Source organism: Lycorma delicatula, chromosome 11 (genome assembly GCF_047948215.1).
Source record: "Lycorma delicatula isolate Av1 chromosome 11, ASM4794821v1, whole genome shotgun sequence".
Classification (NCBI taxonomy): domain Eukaryota; kingdom Metazoa; phylum Arthropoda; class Insecta; order Hemiptera; family Fulgoridae; genus Lycorma; species Lycorma delicatula.
In genome coordinates, this window is record NC_134465.1 from 32,831,671 (window position 1) to 32,848,444 (window position 16,774).

The window sequence follows — 16,774 nt, forward strand, 5'->3', positions numbered from 1 at the left end:
CTCAACTTACATCACTGTGCAAAATTTCACCATTGTATGACGTTAGGAAATGAGTTTAATTAAGGTTGCAAGATTTGAGGACATGGTTGAACCATTGTAAGTTAAAGAAAAGTGTGTATTTGAGGACATGGTTGAACCATTGTAAGTTAAAGAAAAGTGTGTAATGAATGTGCATATTCATTTTTTTATGTTTTTGAAAAATAAATTCATTAATTTATTTTTATTATACCAGACTATATTATTATAAATCAAATTTTAAAAGTGCAACATTCTTCATTAACTTACTTCAAAAGTAATAGTGTTTTTCAGTAACTGTTGTAATGTCTTTTATGGATGGTGCTGCTGTTCTCATTTTGACATTGATTAATACCAGTGTGAAAACACTGTTTTTTTGTTTGTTTTTTTTGTTAAGCATTGTGTACTTTCATCTGTTGATTTATATCATAATGTTCAAGTGTGCAAAGATGTAGTCCTTTTTTGTGTATCAAGACTTTCAATGTCAGTGGATTTGTGTCTATTTAATATATATAATGTTTTTTTTTTTTAATATAATATACAAATAGTAAAGTTGTATAATTTAAAAATATAATTTTCATTTCCTAAATACCGGGTTGAATTGTTTTAAAAATGAAAATTACAAACCTAGCATTGCAACTAATAATATTTAATAAAAAATCTAATTGTAATTAAATGTAAAAAAAAAACAATATGTTCCATTAGATGTAAATTAATAGTATAAAACACATGGAATTCATACATTTCTTATTTATATTAATGGATAATATTATTGTTTTTATTAATAGTTTAATTATTGCCAATAAAAATAGAGAATTATGTTTTGTTTAAAAATGAAAGATAATGCTGTAAGTTGATATAATTCTTTTAATTGTTATCAGTGGTACAAATTCTAATAGCTTTTATTACTGTAAGTAATATTCATAAACAAATTATCTGACTCATGATATCAGTTTTATTTTAACCACTTGAACTCTACATATTGTATTACATAACATTCTATCTAAACTGAATGATTATTTCAAAGGTAGGGATAACTGGTTTAACCATAATTATTGTTATTTGTTTTCAACACTGGAGTGCATTACCTTAGTATTCTTGCTATTCTGTTTTCTACAGGAGAAGTTTACATTAAGGTAATAATATTTCTTACCTTGATTTTTAAATGAACATAATATTGTTTTCAAGAAAAAAATCTTTAATTATAAATACTTGATTAACATTTTATGAAGGATTTTCTCTCCTTTAGGTGTAACTGTTGTTTGCTGGTAACAAACTTATAATTATGGCAGACACTACCATTATATAACAAATACATTAACAAATAAAATTTTTATAGAGTGATCAGTTAAAATAAAATATATATATATATATTTACATTGAAAAATTACACACATAAAAAGGAATTAGTTTAATTCAGAACCAAATTAAAACTAAAAAAAAACCTTAAATGATATTTTGACCCTTAATTTGACATCCACTTAAAAGAATCAAAATTGAAAATTACTTAAGGCCATGTATTTTTTTTAGGCGAGGGGTGTTATTTATGTTTAAAATATCCAGCTAAATTAAACTACTATGTAATATATTATTTCATAGTAGAAAGGAGTTCATTCATGTCTTTACATTTTCACCCCAGTCTCTTTTATAGCTGTAATGTATAAAAAATGCAAGTGACACAACTATCAGAAGTGTTTTCTTGGAGAATAATGATGTTTAATATACAGCCAGTCCTAGTGATGGACAAAGTGAAGGTGTCACTGTAGTGCTGGTATTAATTCTTACATTTTGATGAGCCTGGCATGCTAACATGTAACTTGTTTTAACATATATTATGCTGAGTGAACAAGGCAACAGGAAAGCAACTAACTATTCGTTTCCCTAATAAGTCTCGCACTGGATGCTTGATATTTTTGAAAATAGTTCTGCCATTTTTGGAAGTGCTTTATGCCTGTCAGGTCGCCTGCAGCCACTATAGTTTCTGCACTAAATATGTGTATATTTAAAATATGATTAGGTATATAAAACATTTTTATATATTAAAAGAAATTTTCAGGAAATCCAAAAAAATAATACGCCTCTCTCTTAATGAAAATAAGATAATGGATTCAAAAAACCATCATTTTCTTTACATTTAAAGAGAATGCTACTGAATTGAGCTAAGACCTCTGGAATGTGAGAAATTTTTTACCTTAATATTTTCTGCCAAATCGTATAAAACAAAATCAAATGTGTTTTTCATATCATTTTTAAATTTACTTTTTATGTTTAGAGCATCTTTACCAAATTTACTAAAAAGTTTATTCCTTAAGTTTTATTACAAATATTTATATTATCATATTGTCATCACAGGTTTTATCATTACTCCATAACATACTATATTAACGACAGTAATAAAAAATAAATAAATAAACTAAAACAAATTCAGTAAATACAAAAAAACTAATTTAAAAAAATATTTTTTACTTAATGCTTGAAGTAAAGGAAGTATTGCTTGCGATCATGAAAAATTTTGGTTTACAGATTTCAATGGAAATACCCATTTTTACCATCCCTGAATCCATTTTGACTAGTTTTGGTGTGACATCTACATGTGCATATGTATCTCGCATAACTTAAAAATTATTAGCTATAGGATGTTGAAATTTTGGATTTAGGACTATTGTAACATATAATTGTGCACCTCCCTTTTTTATTACAATCAACTGGACCAAAAGTGTCCAAAAAAGCCCAAAATCCAAAAGAAATTGGATTTTAGACTTTTTCTTAACTGCACTAATAAGTACTAATTGAGAGCTTTTCAAAGATATATCATAAGTGGTACTTATTTTCATTGGTTCCAGAGTTATAGCCAAATAAAATTGTAATTAATGAAATATTTGGATGTTACATTGGTTAGATTCTGACTTCATATCTCCTTTTTTTAACTTTTTTTTAATTTAAATATATGGATTTATTAATAATTATTAACCTCTGATTATAAAAAAATCTTTACAATAAATAATAATTAATAATAACAATAAAAAAATATATGAAAAAATATCAGAAGTTATTAATGAAACAGAATTTTATGTACTTTTCAGTTTCAAAAAGTGTGTATGTGTAATTTAATAGACGTACAAGGAAGTCATGTTTCACATGTCCACATCAATTTTTTAATTTTGACTTCTAGAAGATGATAATTAAAAACTATTTGGCATGGAAATACGAAATGGAAATTTTGTGGCATATAAAAAATGCCATGCCTTACCAGAATTCAAACCCAGGAACTCTGGATGAAAGGACAAGATGCTTCCACTTCACCACAGTTTTGATTGTTAAACAGTCATCATCAGTTGGTATTAAGTGAAAAGTATGCATAAAATATTTTTTTTTTTAAAGTGTAAAAATCCTTCATTAGATAGTACCATGGGGATTAGGTCATCTGCACCTACCATGTTTCTTCTTGGTATGATATATGATACTGCTGGTACTAACATCTGTGTCAGGCAGAGCAGCTGAGGGCTGCCACCTTTATTTTTCTACCTGAGACTAGTGAAAGATGTTGTTTCCTACATGTTTAAAACAAAGCAAAGTGGCCGAGGTGTCTGCTGGAGGTAACCATTTTCCTTCCTCATGAAATTTGAACTATTATAACCATAGCTATTAATTAAAAATACATGAGTTTTGTGGTTTTAATTTTTTTTACTAATTTTCATTGCCATTAGATTAATCACTATTTTTATTATCTTAATTTGAAGTTGCTGACAATCAAATCACTGCATCAGAACTGGAAATGCTTTGGAATTTTAACAATATTTATAAACTGTGTATGATGATTTGTCACATCTGTTATGAGTTTATTAAATAAATGACTGTTACTGTGTCACCCAACCAGCACCTATTAGAGACAACATGAATAGACAGTTGGTATCTCTTTGCAAGCAAGTCAATGGCAATTTGTTATTTTGCATGATATTTTTATGAAACTATTTTTGTATGTAAAAGTATATATATATATATATATATATATATATATATATATATATGTGTGTGTGTGTCACATTATATTTATAACATGATAATTATAACATGCCAATTAGGCATGGCATTTTTTAGATGCTACAGAATTCATTTATCATAAAGAAACCATAACTGGACATTAGCCTATGTTTCTGAAGAAAATAAATACAAACAAGAAAAAAAAACAATTGGAATATTATAGTGTTAAGCTATAATATTAATTATAACAACAATTAACACTATAGCTTAACATTATAATATTAATATATTGTACAATACACTGTAATATTCACTATATGTAGCTTAACAAAACATTTTATTTTAATTTGGTTGTTTGTTTAAAACTACTATCTGATAGATCTCATGGTACTGTTGTATATGTTTTTTTATAGTTTTTGAAATATATGGTTATAGGGTATAATAAATAAATAAATAAAGAGCAGAAATACTTTTTATAAGACAAATATATACATTAAGTACAACATAGTTACATTAAGAATGCTTATCGACAAAACACCCACCCACACGCATGCATGTGCATATTACATACATATATAAAATATATACCCAGCAATAGCAACAAATGTTGTAAACCCTTTTTATATATATATATATGAAAATTAAAGCATTTTTGAAACTTAATAATTTTAATTAGATACTAATTAAAATATTTTTTAATATATTTTTTCTTTATTTTTAGGTAAAAGCAGATTATAATATAATTAAAAAAGAATATACATAAAAATGCCTATTGATTATTACCACTTTGATGTAAGTCCTCCATGTTCAGCAGTCAATTTGTGTATAGCTGCACTTGGTATTCCAGTTAATCGTAAAGAAGTAAATACTTTTAAGAAACAAACTCTTGATCCTGAATATGTTAAGGTAATGCTACAGTTTAAGCTACCTTATAATTATTTTTGTTAATATGAAGGTATACTATAATGATTTTAAATCAGGCTCATCATTTATATATATATATATATATATATGATATTCAGTATTTATTCACTGTAGATGTACCAGAAATAAGGTAAAATACAGAGATTTTTTCTGTCTGAAAGTAATGAGCCAATTTACATATGTATAAAGTGTAACAATTTAATTCCAAAATTGACTATCACCCGTGTCTGCTGTTCTTACCTGTGTAGGAATCTTAGGCAATAAATAAGCCTGCTAACAAAAATTGCACTTTCATTGATCAACTTTCACAGATCGTGACAACTATTCTGTTTAAAAATGTATCAGTTAAAAATTTGACAAATTAGTGGTGTTGCTTGTTGAAAATAAGCTTTGACACATTAAATATACTTTACTGTTATGAAAGGGGCCAGTACAGTGCCATGAAAAAGTTGTCCCTAGTTTGCAATTAGGGTGTACTAGTTCAACATATGTATTTTTTTTTCAGTTGATCAATGTAGCTAATATATATATCATGAAGCATATATGCAATAATATATATAATATGAAATGTGTAATTATATACAGAGTGATTAAAAGAAACGGGAAATTTTGAAAGTTGTGTTGGTAGCCGGCGTTCGATTGGTACCATTTGATAAGTGGCGCCAGCCTCTCTAACCTAACCTGCCATTTAGTTGTCATGGATCCTTGGAGTGGTGCGCAACGTGCATTTGCTATCAAAGCGTTTTACAAAAACAATGACAGTGTGGAGGGAGCGCGTAGATAATTTCTCCGTCATTTTAATCTGGGACGGTACGACCGTGTTCCATCAGCACATGCAATTAAAACATGGATATCTAATTTTGAGGAAACTGGTTCGGCAATGTAAAAGAAACCTCCGGCCGTGAGCAAACCGTCCGTACACCACAGAATGTTCAAGCTTTACAAGATGCTGTCACACGAAGTCCACATCGGTCAATCCATCGTCTTTCAGCATCTTTACAATCGCATATTTCAGGTGTTAGAAGAATGTTAGTATACCATCCAGACAAGTTGTAAATCGTCCAGGAACTGAAACCGAACGATGCAGTTGTGCGAGCACAATTCTGTAATGTAATGCTTCAGAAGATAAACGATAACGAAGAATTTGTTCACGAACTGTGGATGTCAGACGAAGCGCATTTCCACCTCAGTGGATTTGTTAACAAGCAAAATTTCAGATACCGGGCACAAGAAAATCCTATGCAGCTACACCAGCGTCCGTTGCACAGCCAGAAAGTGACCGTGTGGTGTGCTATGTCATCTTACGGTGTTATAGGCCCTTATTTTTTTGAGGATGACAACGGTCTTGCGATTACAGTGACGCCGGATCGTTACGTAGCCGTGCTTGAAACCTTTGTTGTGGAACAACAAAAGAGATTTCTACCAATTCTTAACACAGCCTGGTTTCAACAAGACGGAGCAACGTCACATACTGCACGAATATCGATGGCAGCTGTACGCCGATTGTTTGGACAAGTGTCATTTCACGAAATGGTGACATTAGATGGCCTCCCAGATCGCCTGATCTCTCAGCTTGCGATTACTTTTTGTGGGGTCACCTTAAAAGCAAAGTGTTCCACAGTAGACCTGCTACAACGGAAGAACTGAAGGCAAAGATCCGAGAAGCAATTGCGGAAATTCCAGTTGAGATGTTACGTCAAACCATGAACAATTTAACGAAGAGACTTCGTGAGTGTTTACGTAGAAGAGGAGGTCACCTGCAAGATGTCATCTTTAGAAAATAAACTAAAATGTATGTATCCTAAAATGGCAACATTTGTACAATTACATGAAATAAAATTCATTTTCTAAAAAAATTTTTCATTAACGTTATTTAATTTTTAAAATTTCCCGTTTCTTTGAATCACCTGTATTATTACACTATTATTTATTGTATACATGGTTCACTTTGTAACTTTTATTAATTTACACTTTTATATAAAGTTACATTTTTTGTTACTGATTATGAGTAGTAAACTCTTTGTTTATTCAAGTGATCACATTTTGGTTTTCATTTAGAACATGTAAATAATTTAACTCCCTTATAAATTTTCTGAATGTTGCTTTTTTTGCAATTTGTTTTTTCATTTAATTGGGTGGGGGGCTTAATTTGCAGTATGCTCTGCTTCTACTTTTATATATACTATTATGCTTAAATGCTTAGGAAAACTTTTTATATATTTATTGTAAGTAATTTTCATTTTGGTAATTATGATAAAATTAGTTACGTATTTCAATAAACTTATAATGCTTCCGTTAATTTTTGATTTTCAGATATTGTCAATCATTCATTGTTCATCCCTAAAAGCACAAAAAAGTATTGATAAACCAACTTTTGGACTAATAGTCATAATACATGCTCGAATCAGTAGCAAACTGATAAAATCTTTCCACTCTTATCAGAGTAAGAACCATACATTGGGGATCTAAGCAAGTCTTAAGCCTGTTCTCTGATAACTCTATTATTTAGAAGAAAAAGCAAATTGTACACATTTGAGCAATTCAGCCCAAAACCATTGATCAGTAATTTGCTGCTTATCATCACTCTAAATAGATCCAAATCCTTGATCTTCCTTGATATTGTGGACAGGATGAACACCTGTTCTCTGGAGGCTTGAATCTTACTTTGTACAGGATGGTTTACCTACATAGTTTTTCTTCAATAGATCATGTTTTTCTTACTATCCATATGTTTTCATTATCCCCAATTCCACCTTCTGTGGAGGTTTTTAAAGGGTGTCAGCACCTGTGGAGAGTAGTGTGGTTTGGTGGGAGTGGTTGGTTGCACCTGTGAACTTGTTCTGAGACTATTTTATCCTTTTTACTGTATAGAAAGGAACTGGATTCTTACAACCTGGAGCCAAGATGCTCATGGGTAAAGTCAAGATCCCAATACCTTCTAATATATATGTACAGTAGTCGCCACGTAACGGCGAGCTGGGATGATCAACCCACATGTCACTGCAATATTGGTATCCTCTGAAACATTAGCACACCATGATTAGTCATCTCTTAGTAGCATAAATATAATGCAACTTACAGTAGATAGTAATTGTCGCCACTCCAAGCTATACTATTATTTGGTGCAACTGTACATAATAAATTTTTCAAGGCAAAGAAGACACAAATGAAAATTATAAATTGTATATGTTTTTAGAGTTATTTTATTGTTATTATTAATCATAAGGTTTCATTATCTAAAACACAGTTTTATTTCTTTTTATAGCTTAATCCTCAACATACAGTTCCAATGATAGTTGATGACGGATATGTACTGTGGGACAGGTAATAAAACAATTGAATAGATAAAAATAAACTTTTAAAACTAACAAAGCCAACTTAAAAATTGTATTTAGTAAAAATAAAATGTTTCAAGTCTTCTTTAAATTTTAATTTTTTAAATCGGGTACAAATTAAAATCAATTGCAAACAACTTACTGACCATATAATTCCTAATATTAGACATTAATAGCACTTTAACATGTTTTTGGTTTTTATAATTTGTGTTTGTTTGGGACTTTTAATTAATATTTACCGGGAAATTTTTTTTTCTTTTTCTTTTGTTCATCTTCATTTACCCCGCCACCTGGAGCTGCAACAGCATCTAAGCAAAACTCAGTTCTGGGGGATGCCTTCACCTCAAACAACCTCAGCAGAACACAAGATCCCCCCAGATAGGCAGAACTCGGTCTTGCAGTACATGCCACGCCTCTAATGGGAGAACCCCAAAGGTGTCCCCTCACCGGTCCCAATGCCATGCCTCTAATGGGGAATCAAATAGTAAAAATCGTAATCACTACCATAATAATAACACTGATAAACATAATTTTTGTTTCCTAACATGTGATACATGATTTTAATCTGTTTTTTGATACTGAAAATGAATATGAACTCAGAATCTTTCTACCGTACATCATTTTTGAAAACTTTTTAAATTTTAATTAAAGGATTTTTTTCATTTTTCAACCTATAGTTAGCATTTTAAGCTATTATATTGTATTTTTTTTAGCTCATCTTTTGTTGTTTAACTTTGTTAACATAATTTGTAAGCTTTAAATAAACAATACTAGACAAATAATTAAATTATGTCATAGTCACATATTATGACATCATATCTAACACTGAAGAGAAAGCCTTCATAGACAAGATTAGTCATGACTGTGCAGTTAAAAATATGCAGCTGAAAACACAGCTGTGTTGTTTGTATTAAGCACTAGATTTAGGAATGAATTAATTTTGTTCACAATTATTGCTGTCTTAGTTTGTTAACAGTGCAGTGTCATAATACCTCGAAATTGTGTAATTGATGTTTATGCCTTTTGTTACATATGTGGTGAGTTTACCGTAAAATCAAATAGAAAAAATATTACACCTTTAATTAAAAAACCATATCATTTGTACTTTCAGTGTAAAAATTGGTGGTCAGGATAAGACGTGGGCTCCTCATTTATTATGCATCAATTGTTCTGTATAGAGCGTAGCTGAAAGGTACATGGAAGGCTTTGCCATTTGGTGTACCTATGGTTTGACATGAACCAAAGGGTCATGTAACTGATTGTTATGTTTGTTTACCAATTGTGCCTGGAACTTCTAAAAGATCTAAATATACTATAAAATATCATTCATTGAAATCTGCAATTAGGCCTGTACCTCACAGTGAAATTATTCCAGTTTCTGAGCTGCCTGTGAATCTATGTTTCAAAAGCAGCGATGAAGAATCAGGCAGTAATGAAGAAGACCACAATGATTTTGATTTTAAATTATCTTTCAGTAAGTCAAATATATCTTAAGATATATCTAATAATATAAGATGTATCTTATATCACAAGGTAAATTAAATGACTTGACAAGGGATTTAAATTTATCAAAAAATCAATCTGAAATGTTAGGATTAAGACTGAAGGGTGGAATTTACTTAAAAAAAATACAAATATTTCAGGATTTTTGAAATCAACAAAAATAACTTTCTCATTACTTTATTGATGAAAATTATTTGGTTTATTACACAAATATTGATTAGCTTATGTTGTATTTAGGACAAGTTCATAAACCTGAGGGCTGGCTCCTTTTCATAGATTCACCCAAGTATAGTTAAAAAGTGGTTCTACTACACAACGGTAAAAATATCTTTTGATACCAATTGCTTTATTAAGAACAAAATGAATTCATTCCTAAATCCAGTACTTAATACAAACAACATAGCTGTGTTTTCAGCAGCATGTTTTGACCTGAACAGATATGGTTAATCTTGTCCATGAAGGCTTACTCTTCAATATTACATATGATATCATATCTGACTACGATATGATTTAATTCTTTCTCTAGTATTGTTTATTTACAGCTTATAAATTATCTTTACAAAGTTAAAGTACAAAAGATGTGCTAACAAAATACAATATACAAGCTTAAAATGCTATACATACGTTGAAAAATGAAAAAAATCCTTTAATTATAATTTTAAATTTTTCAAAAATGGTGAGTGATAGAAAGATTTGAGTTCATATTCGTTTTCAGCATCAAAATATAGATTAAAATAATGTATCGCATGTTAGGAAACAAAAGTTATGTTTATCAGTGTTATTTATACAGTTTAACACTGATACATGAGTTTGACTAGTCATGCATCAAAAATCTTAACTAGAATTCTATACAGATGATTGAGAGAAGAGTGGAAGAAGTGTAAGGAGAAGATCACTTTGGTTTCAGGAAAGGTATGGGGATAAGGGAAGCAATTTTAGGCCTCAGATTAATAGTAGAAGGAAGATTAAAGAAAAAAAAACCAACATACTTGGCATTTATAGATCTAGAAAAGGCATTCAATAATGTAGACTGGAATAAAATGTTCAGAATTTTAAAAAAACTAGGGTTCAAATACAGAGATAGAAGAACAATTGCTAACATTTACAGGAACCAAACAGCAACAGTAATAATTGAAGAACAGAAGAAACAAGCCGTAATAAGAAAGGGAGTCCTTTAAGATAAGATAAGGATGTTCCCTATCCCCGTTACTTTTTAATCTTTACATGGAACTAGCAGTTAATGATGTTAAAGAACAATGTAGATTCAGGGTAACAGTACAAGGTGAAAAGATAAAGATGATACCTTGGATTTGCTGATGATATAGTAATTCTAGCTGAGAGTAAAAAGGATTTAGAAGAAGCAGTGAATGGCATGGATGAAGTCCTATGCAAGAACTACCGCATGAAAATAAACAAGAACAAAACGAAAGTAATGAAATGTAGTAGAAATAAGAAAGATGGATCACTGAATGTGAAAATAGGAAGAGAAAAGATTATGAAGGTAGAAGAATTTTGTCATTTGGGAAGTAGAATTACTAAATATGGACGAAGCAGAAGCAATATAAAATGCAGAATAGCACAAGCGAAACGAGCCTTTAGTCAGAAATATAATTTGTTTACATCAAAGATTAATTTAAATTTTGGAAAAAGATTTTTGAAAGTATATGTTTGGAGTGTCGCTTTATATGTAAGTAAAACTTGGACGATCGGAGTACCTGAGAAGAAAAGATTAGAAGCTTTTGAAATGCGGTGCGATAGAAGAATGTTAAAAATCAGATGGGCGGATAAAGTGACAAATGAAGAGGTGTTGCGGCAAATAGACGAAAAAAGAAGCATTTGGGAAAATATAGCTAAAAGAAGAGAGACTTATAGGCCACATTTAAGGCATCCTGGCATAGTCACTATAATGTTGGAGGGACACGTAGAAGGAAAAAATTGTGTAGGCAGACCACGTTTAGAAAATATAAAACAAATTGTTATAGATGTAGGATGTAAAGAGTATACCGAAATGAAACGATTAGCATTAGCCAGGGAATCTTGAAGAGCTGCATCAAATCAAATGCTGAAGCATTCACTCTTTGGTAACACAACCTTTATCTTTAGCTCGGCTGTCCCATTGCATAGAAAACAATTGTACTTTGTTTTGCCTAACAAAATATCTATAACTTACAAAACAGAAAATATGTTCCTGCTAAGTTTTTTATAATTTATTTTTTCAAGAATGTCTTTCATTACATCGTATGTCTTTTTCAAATTAATGTCATAAGCGATTGGTATCAAAGAATATTTTTTACCGTTTTGTAGTAGAACCACTTTTTAACTATACTTCAACGAATCTATGAAAAGGGGCCAGCCCTCACGTTCATGAACTTGCCCTAAGTACAACATAAGCTAATCAATATTTGTGTAATAAAGCAAATAATTTTCATCAATAAAGTACTGAGAAAGTTATTTTTGTCGGTTTCAAGTGCCTGAAATTTTTTTGAACTAAATTCCGCCCTTCAGTCTTAATCCTAACATTTCAGATTGATTTTTTGATAAATTTAAATCCCTTATCAAATCATTTAATTTAACTTGTGATATAAGATTTGATTTACTGTAAGATAATTTAAAATCAAAATCATTGTGGTCTTCTTCATCGCTGCTTTCGAAACATACATTCACAGGCGGCTCAGAAACTAGAATAATTTCACTGTGAGGTACAGGCCTAATTGCAGATTTCAATGAATGATATTTTATAGCATATTTAGATTTTTTAGAAATTCCAGACACAGTTATTGAACAAAAGTAACAATCAGTTACATGACCCTTCGGTTCATGCCAAACCATAGGTACACCAAATGGCAAAGCCTTCCATGTACTTTTCAGCTATGCTCTTAAATAAACAGAACAATTAGTGCATACTAAATGAGGAGCCCACGACTTATCCTGACCACCAATTTTACACTGAAAGTACAAATGATATAGTTTTTTAATTAAAGGTGTAATGTTTTTTCTATTTGATTTTACGGTAAACTGATCACATACGTAACAAAAGGCATAATCATCAATTACACAATTTTGAAGAATTATGACACTGCAATAAGTGGGAACAAAATTAATTCATTCTTAAATCTAGTGCTTAATACAAACACAGCTGTGTTTTCAGCTGCATATTTTGACCCTGCACAGTCATGATTAATCTTTAATTTAAGAAGATTTAATTCTTTCTCTAGTATTTTTATTTACAGCTTACAAATTATGTTAACAAAGTTAAACAATAAAACATGTTTGCAAACAAAATACAATATATGAGCTTAAAATGCTATATTTATGCTGACAAATGAAAAAATCTTTTAATTAAAATTTAAAAATTTTTCATTAATTATGTGTGATAGAAAGATTCTGAGTTCATATTTCTTTTCAGTATAAAAAAAAAAAAACAGATTAAAATCATGTAAAATTGCATGTTAGGAAACAAAAATTATGTTTATCAATGTAATTGAATAGTTAATTTTTCTAGTAGAAATTAATTATGTTTACTCTTGATTTCAGCCATGCTATAAATATATATCTGGTATCAAAATATGCCAAAGATGATTCACTTTACCCGATGGATGTTAAAAAAAGAGCATTAGTTAATCAAAGACTCTTCTTTGAAGCTTCAGCTTTATTTCCTTTAGGATGTCGTACAGCTGTAAGTATTTTTCTTTTATTTTAAATTAATTAACATCAATTGATTCAGCTGTTCCTAATTGTTAACTTGTGCAATATGTTGCATTTTTTAGGAGAGAGATTATAAAAATATAGAAATTATTTTGTAGCCATCTTGGTTGCTCTGTTAGTGTGTGGTCGCTAATTTTGTGTAAAAGTAAGGGCTTCCCAGACATAGTGAGCAAGAATATTTACCTCTTAATTTTTATAATAATTATTATTATGACGCACATCTGGAAAGAAGGTACTCATCTTCTTTCACTAGTGCCACAGCACTGTGGTCGCAGCTCTGTGTATGCATGCCATATTCCTTCATTTTTTGGCTTTTGATAGATGCCATTATAAATACAATAATGTTTGTTTACAGCTGATTTAAACACCATTTAAAATGTTCAAGTCAATAAAAAATCCTACTGATTGTAATATTAGAGCAATGTTAAAATCTTTAAACACGAGAAATGTCTTCATACTTGATTTTCATTAGCAAATTAATGAAATTTACGGTGAAAAACTATGAGTAAGTGATGGAATGATTAGAAAGTAGGTGATGCGATGGAGTAAAATGAAGGGCACAGTAACGTACGGCGAGCAATGGAGTGATCACCCTTGTGTTGTGAATTACAATTTTGGTACGCTAGTGCATGAAAATATTAAAGAAAATCAATGATTTACAATTTCTTAGTTATTCATCTATTCCCTGAAATTTTATGAACAGTTGTGCATGAAACTGTAACACAAAATCTATCCTATCACGAACTCTGCTTTCATAGAGTGCGAAAAATGTTTACATAGGTTCATAAAACCAAGCAATTAGACTTGTCTTTTCTTACCTGATAGAAAAATAAAGGTACTGAGTAACTATCACTTGTTTCTCCATTTCAAGCAATCCCCCTTTTCCCAGTAGAGGCATTTACTTTTATACGGATTTGAATACTAGATTGTGGATATTGGTGTTCTTTGGTGGTTGGGTTTCAATTAACTGCACATCTCAGGAATGGTCAACCTGAGACTGGACAAAACTACAGTTCATTTACATTCATACATATCATCCTCTGAAGTAATACCTTATGGTGGTTTTGGAGACTAAACAGATAAAGAAAAGAAAAGTGCTAAGATGTTGCCAATTTTTGAAAAAATGCTGTACAACAGTGGTTATAACTGGAGGCACTGTTCTTTAAGGAATAAAATATCTAATTAAAAGGTAATAAAAGTCTCTGAATAATGGTGAAAATTATGTAAAAAAGTAATTAATGGTATGTTCTTCTATGTAATAATAAAATTATTCAATTCAAAGTTATGTGTATTTTTTAATTACTGTACTTACCTTCCCAATACACCTTGACTTTTCTTATTTACATTTCTATTCAGTTACTTGTTAACTACAAATTCATGTATATATAACTATTAATTTCCTTTTAGTATTTTACTCAATATATATATATATACATATTTTATACTGAGATCTGAATTTAAGAGAGCATTAAAAGATTTAAATGGCAGAAAGGCTCCTGGAATAGACGGAATACCTGTAGAATTACTGCGCAGTGCAGGTGAGGAAGCGATTGATAGATTATACAAACTGGTGTGTAATATTTATGAAAATGGGGAATTTCCATCAGACTTCAAAAAAAGTGTTATAGTTATGATACCAAAGAAAGCAGGGGCAGATAAATGTGAAGAATACAGAACAATTAGTTTAACTAGTCATGCATCAAAAATCTTAACTAGAATTTTATACAGAAGAATTGAGAGGAGAGTGGAAGAAGTGTTAGGAGAAGACCAATTTGGTTTCAGGAAAAGTATAGGGACAAGGGAAGCAATTTTAGGCCTCAGATTAATAGTAGAAGGAAGATTAAAGAAAAACAAACCAACATACTTGGCGTTTATAGACCTAGAAAAGGCTTTCGATAACGTAGACTGGAATAAAATGTTCAGCATTTTAAAAAAATTAGGGTTCAAATACAGAGATAGAAGAACAATTTGCTAACATGTACAGGAACCAAACAGCAACAATAACAATTGAAGAACATAAGAAAGAAGCCCTAATAAGAATGGGAGTCCGACAAGGATGTTCCGTATCTCGGTTACTTTTTAATCTTTACATGGAACTAGCAGTTAATGATGTTAAAGAACAATTTAGATTCGGAGTAACAGTACAAGGTGAAAAGATAAAGATGCTACGATTTGCTGATGATATAGTAATTCTAGCCGAGAGTAAAAAGGATTTAGAAGAAACAATGAACGGCATAGATGAAGTCCTACGCAAGAACTATCACATGAAAATAAACAAGAACAAAACTAAAGTAATGAAATGTAGTAGAAATAACAAAGATGGACCGCTGAATGTGAAAATAGAAGGAGAAAAGATAATGGAGGTAGAAGAATTTTGTTATTTGGGAAGTAAAATTACTAAAGATGGACGAAGCAGGAGCGATATAAAATGCCGAATAGCACAAGCTAAACGAGCCTTCAGTAAGAAATATAATTTGTTTACATCAAAAATTAATTTAAATGTCAGGAAAAGATTTTTGAAAGTGTATGTTTGGAGTGTCGCTTTATATGGAAGTGAAACTTGGACAATCGGAGTATCTGAGAAGAAAAGATTAGAAGCTTTTGAAATGTGGTGCTATAGGAGAATGTTAAAAATCAGATGGGTGGATAAAGTGACAAATGAAGAGGTATTGCGGCAAATAGATGAAGAAAGAAGCATTTGGAAAAATATAGTTAAAAGAAGAGACAGACTTATAGGCCACATACTAAGGCATCCTGGAATAGTCTTTAATATTGGAAGGACAGGTAGAAGGGAAAAATTGTGTAGGCAGGCCACGTTTGGAGTATGTAAAACAAATTGTTGGGGATGTAGGATGTAGAGGGTATACTGAAATGAAACGACTAGCACTAGATAGGGAATCTTGGAGAGCTGCATCAAACCAGTCAAATGACTGAAGACAAAAAAAAAAAAAAAATACATATTTTACAAACTATATTTTTGGAACATTTGTTTAAAAGTAAAAACTGAATTATTATAAGTTTCAAACCCTTCCATCTCTACTACTCTAATTCTTAGATTTCCTTATATCATTTTAAACAAAATTTTTCATTTGTTGTCCTAAATGAACATTCACCACAAACATAATCATCGAACCATTTTCAAGTAATACTGATGTCACTGACTGATTTTTGAAACAAAATTTGAAATCTGTTTGCTGTTTAATGATAAGAGTATTTAACTGCAATAAAGTCCTCTGTACATTATATAAAATACATTTGAAGATGGTAAAAGAATATGTCATTTTATTGGGATGTCATGAATACGCTAACTT

General features: G+C 30.4%; 1 protein-coding gene across 3 annotated transcripts in view; it reads left to right on the plus strand.

Annotated features, from left to right (window-relative positions):
* The first annotated feature begins 421 nt into the window (after positions 1-421).
* Positions 422-16,774, plus strand: part of LOC142332322 (glutathione S-transferase 1-like) — a 30,012-nt gene continuing 13,659 nt past the window's right edge. The window contains exons 1-4 of one of the 3 annotated variants that reach the window (XM_075378694.1): positions 422-498; positions 4,718-4,902; positions 8,186-8,244; positions 13,293-13,434. In XM_075378694.1, the coding sequence (XP_075234809.1) occupies positions 4,762-4,902; positions 8,186-8,244; positions 13,293-13,434 (342 nt within the window). In that variant the 5' untranslated portion in view covers positions 422-498; positions 4,718-4,761. Of the gene's footprint in view, positions 499-1,016; positions 1,152-4,717; positions 4,903-8,185; positions 8,245-13,292; positions 13,435-16,774 lie in introns of those variants that run through there. The other 2 variants (XM_075378692.1, XM_075378695.1) reach the window with 2 other exon arrangements.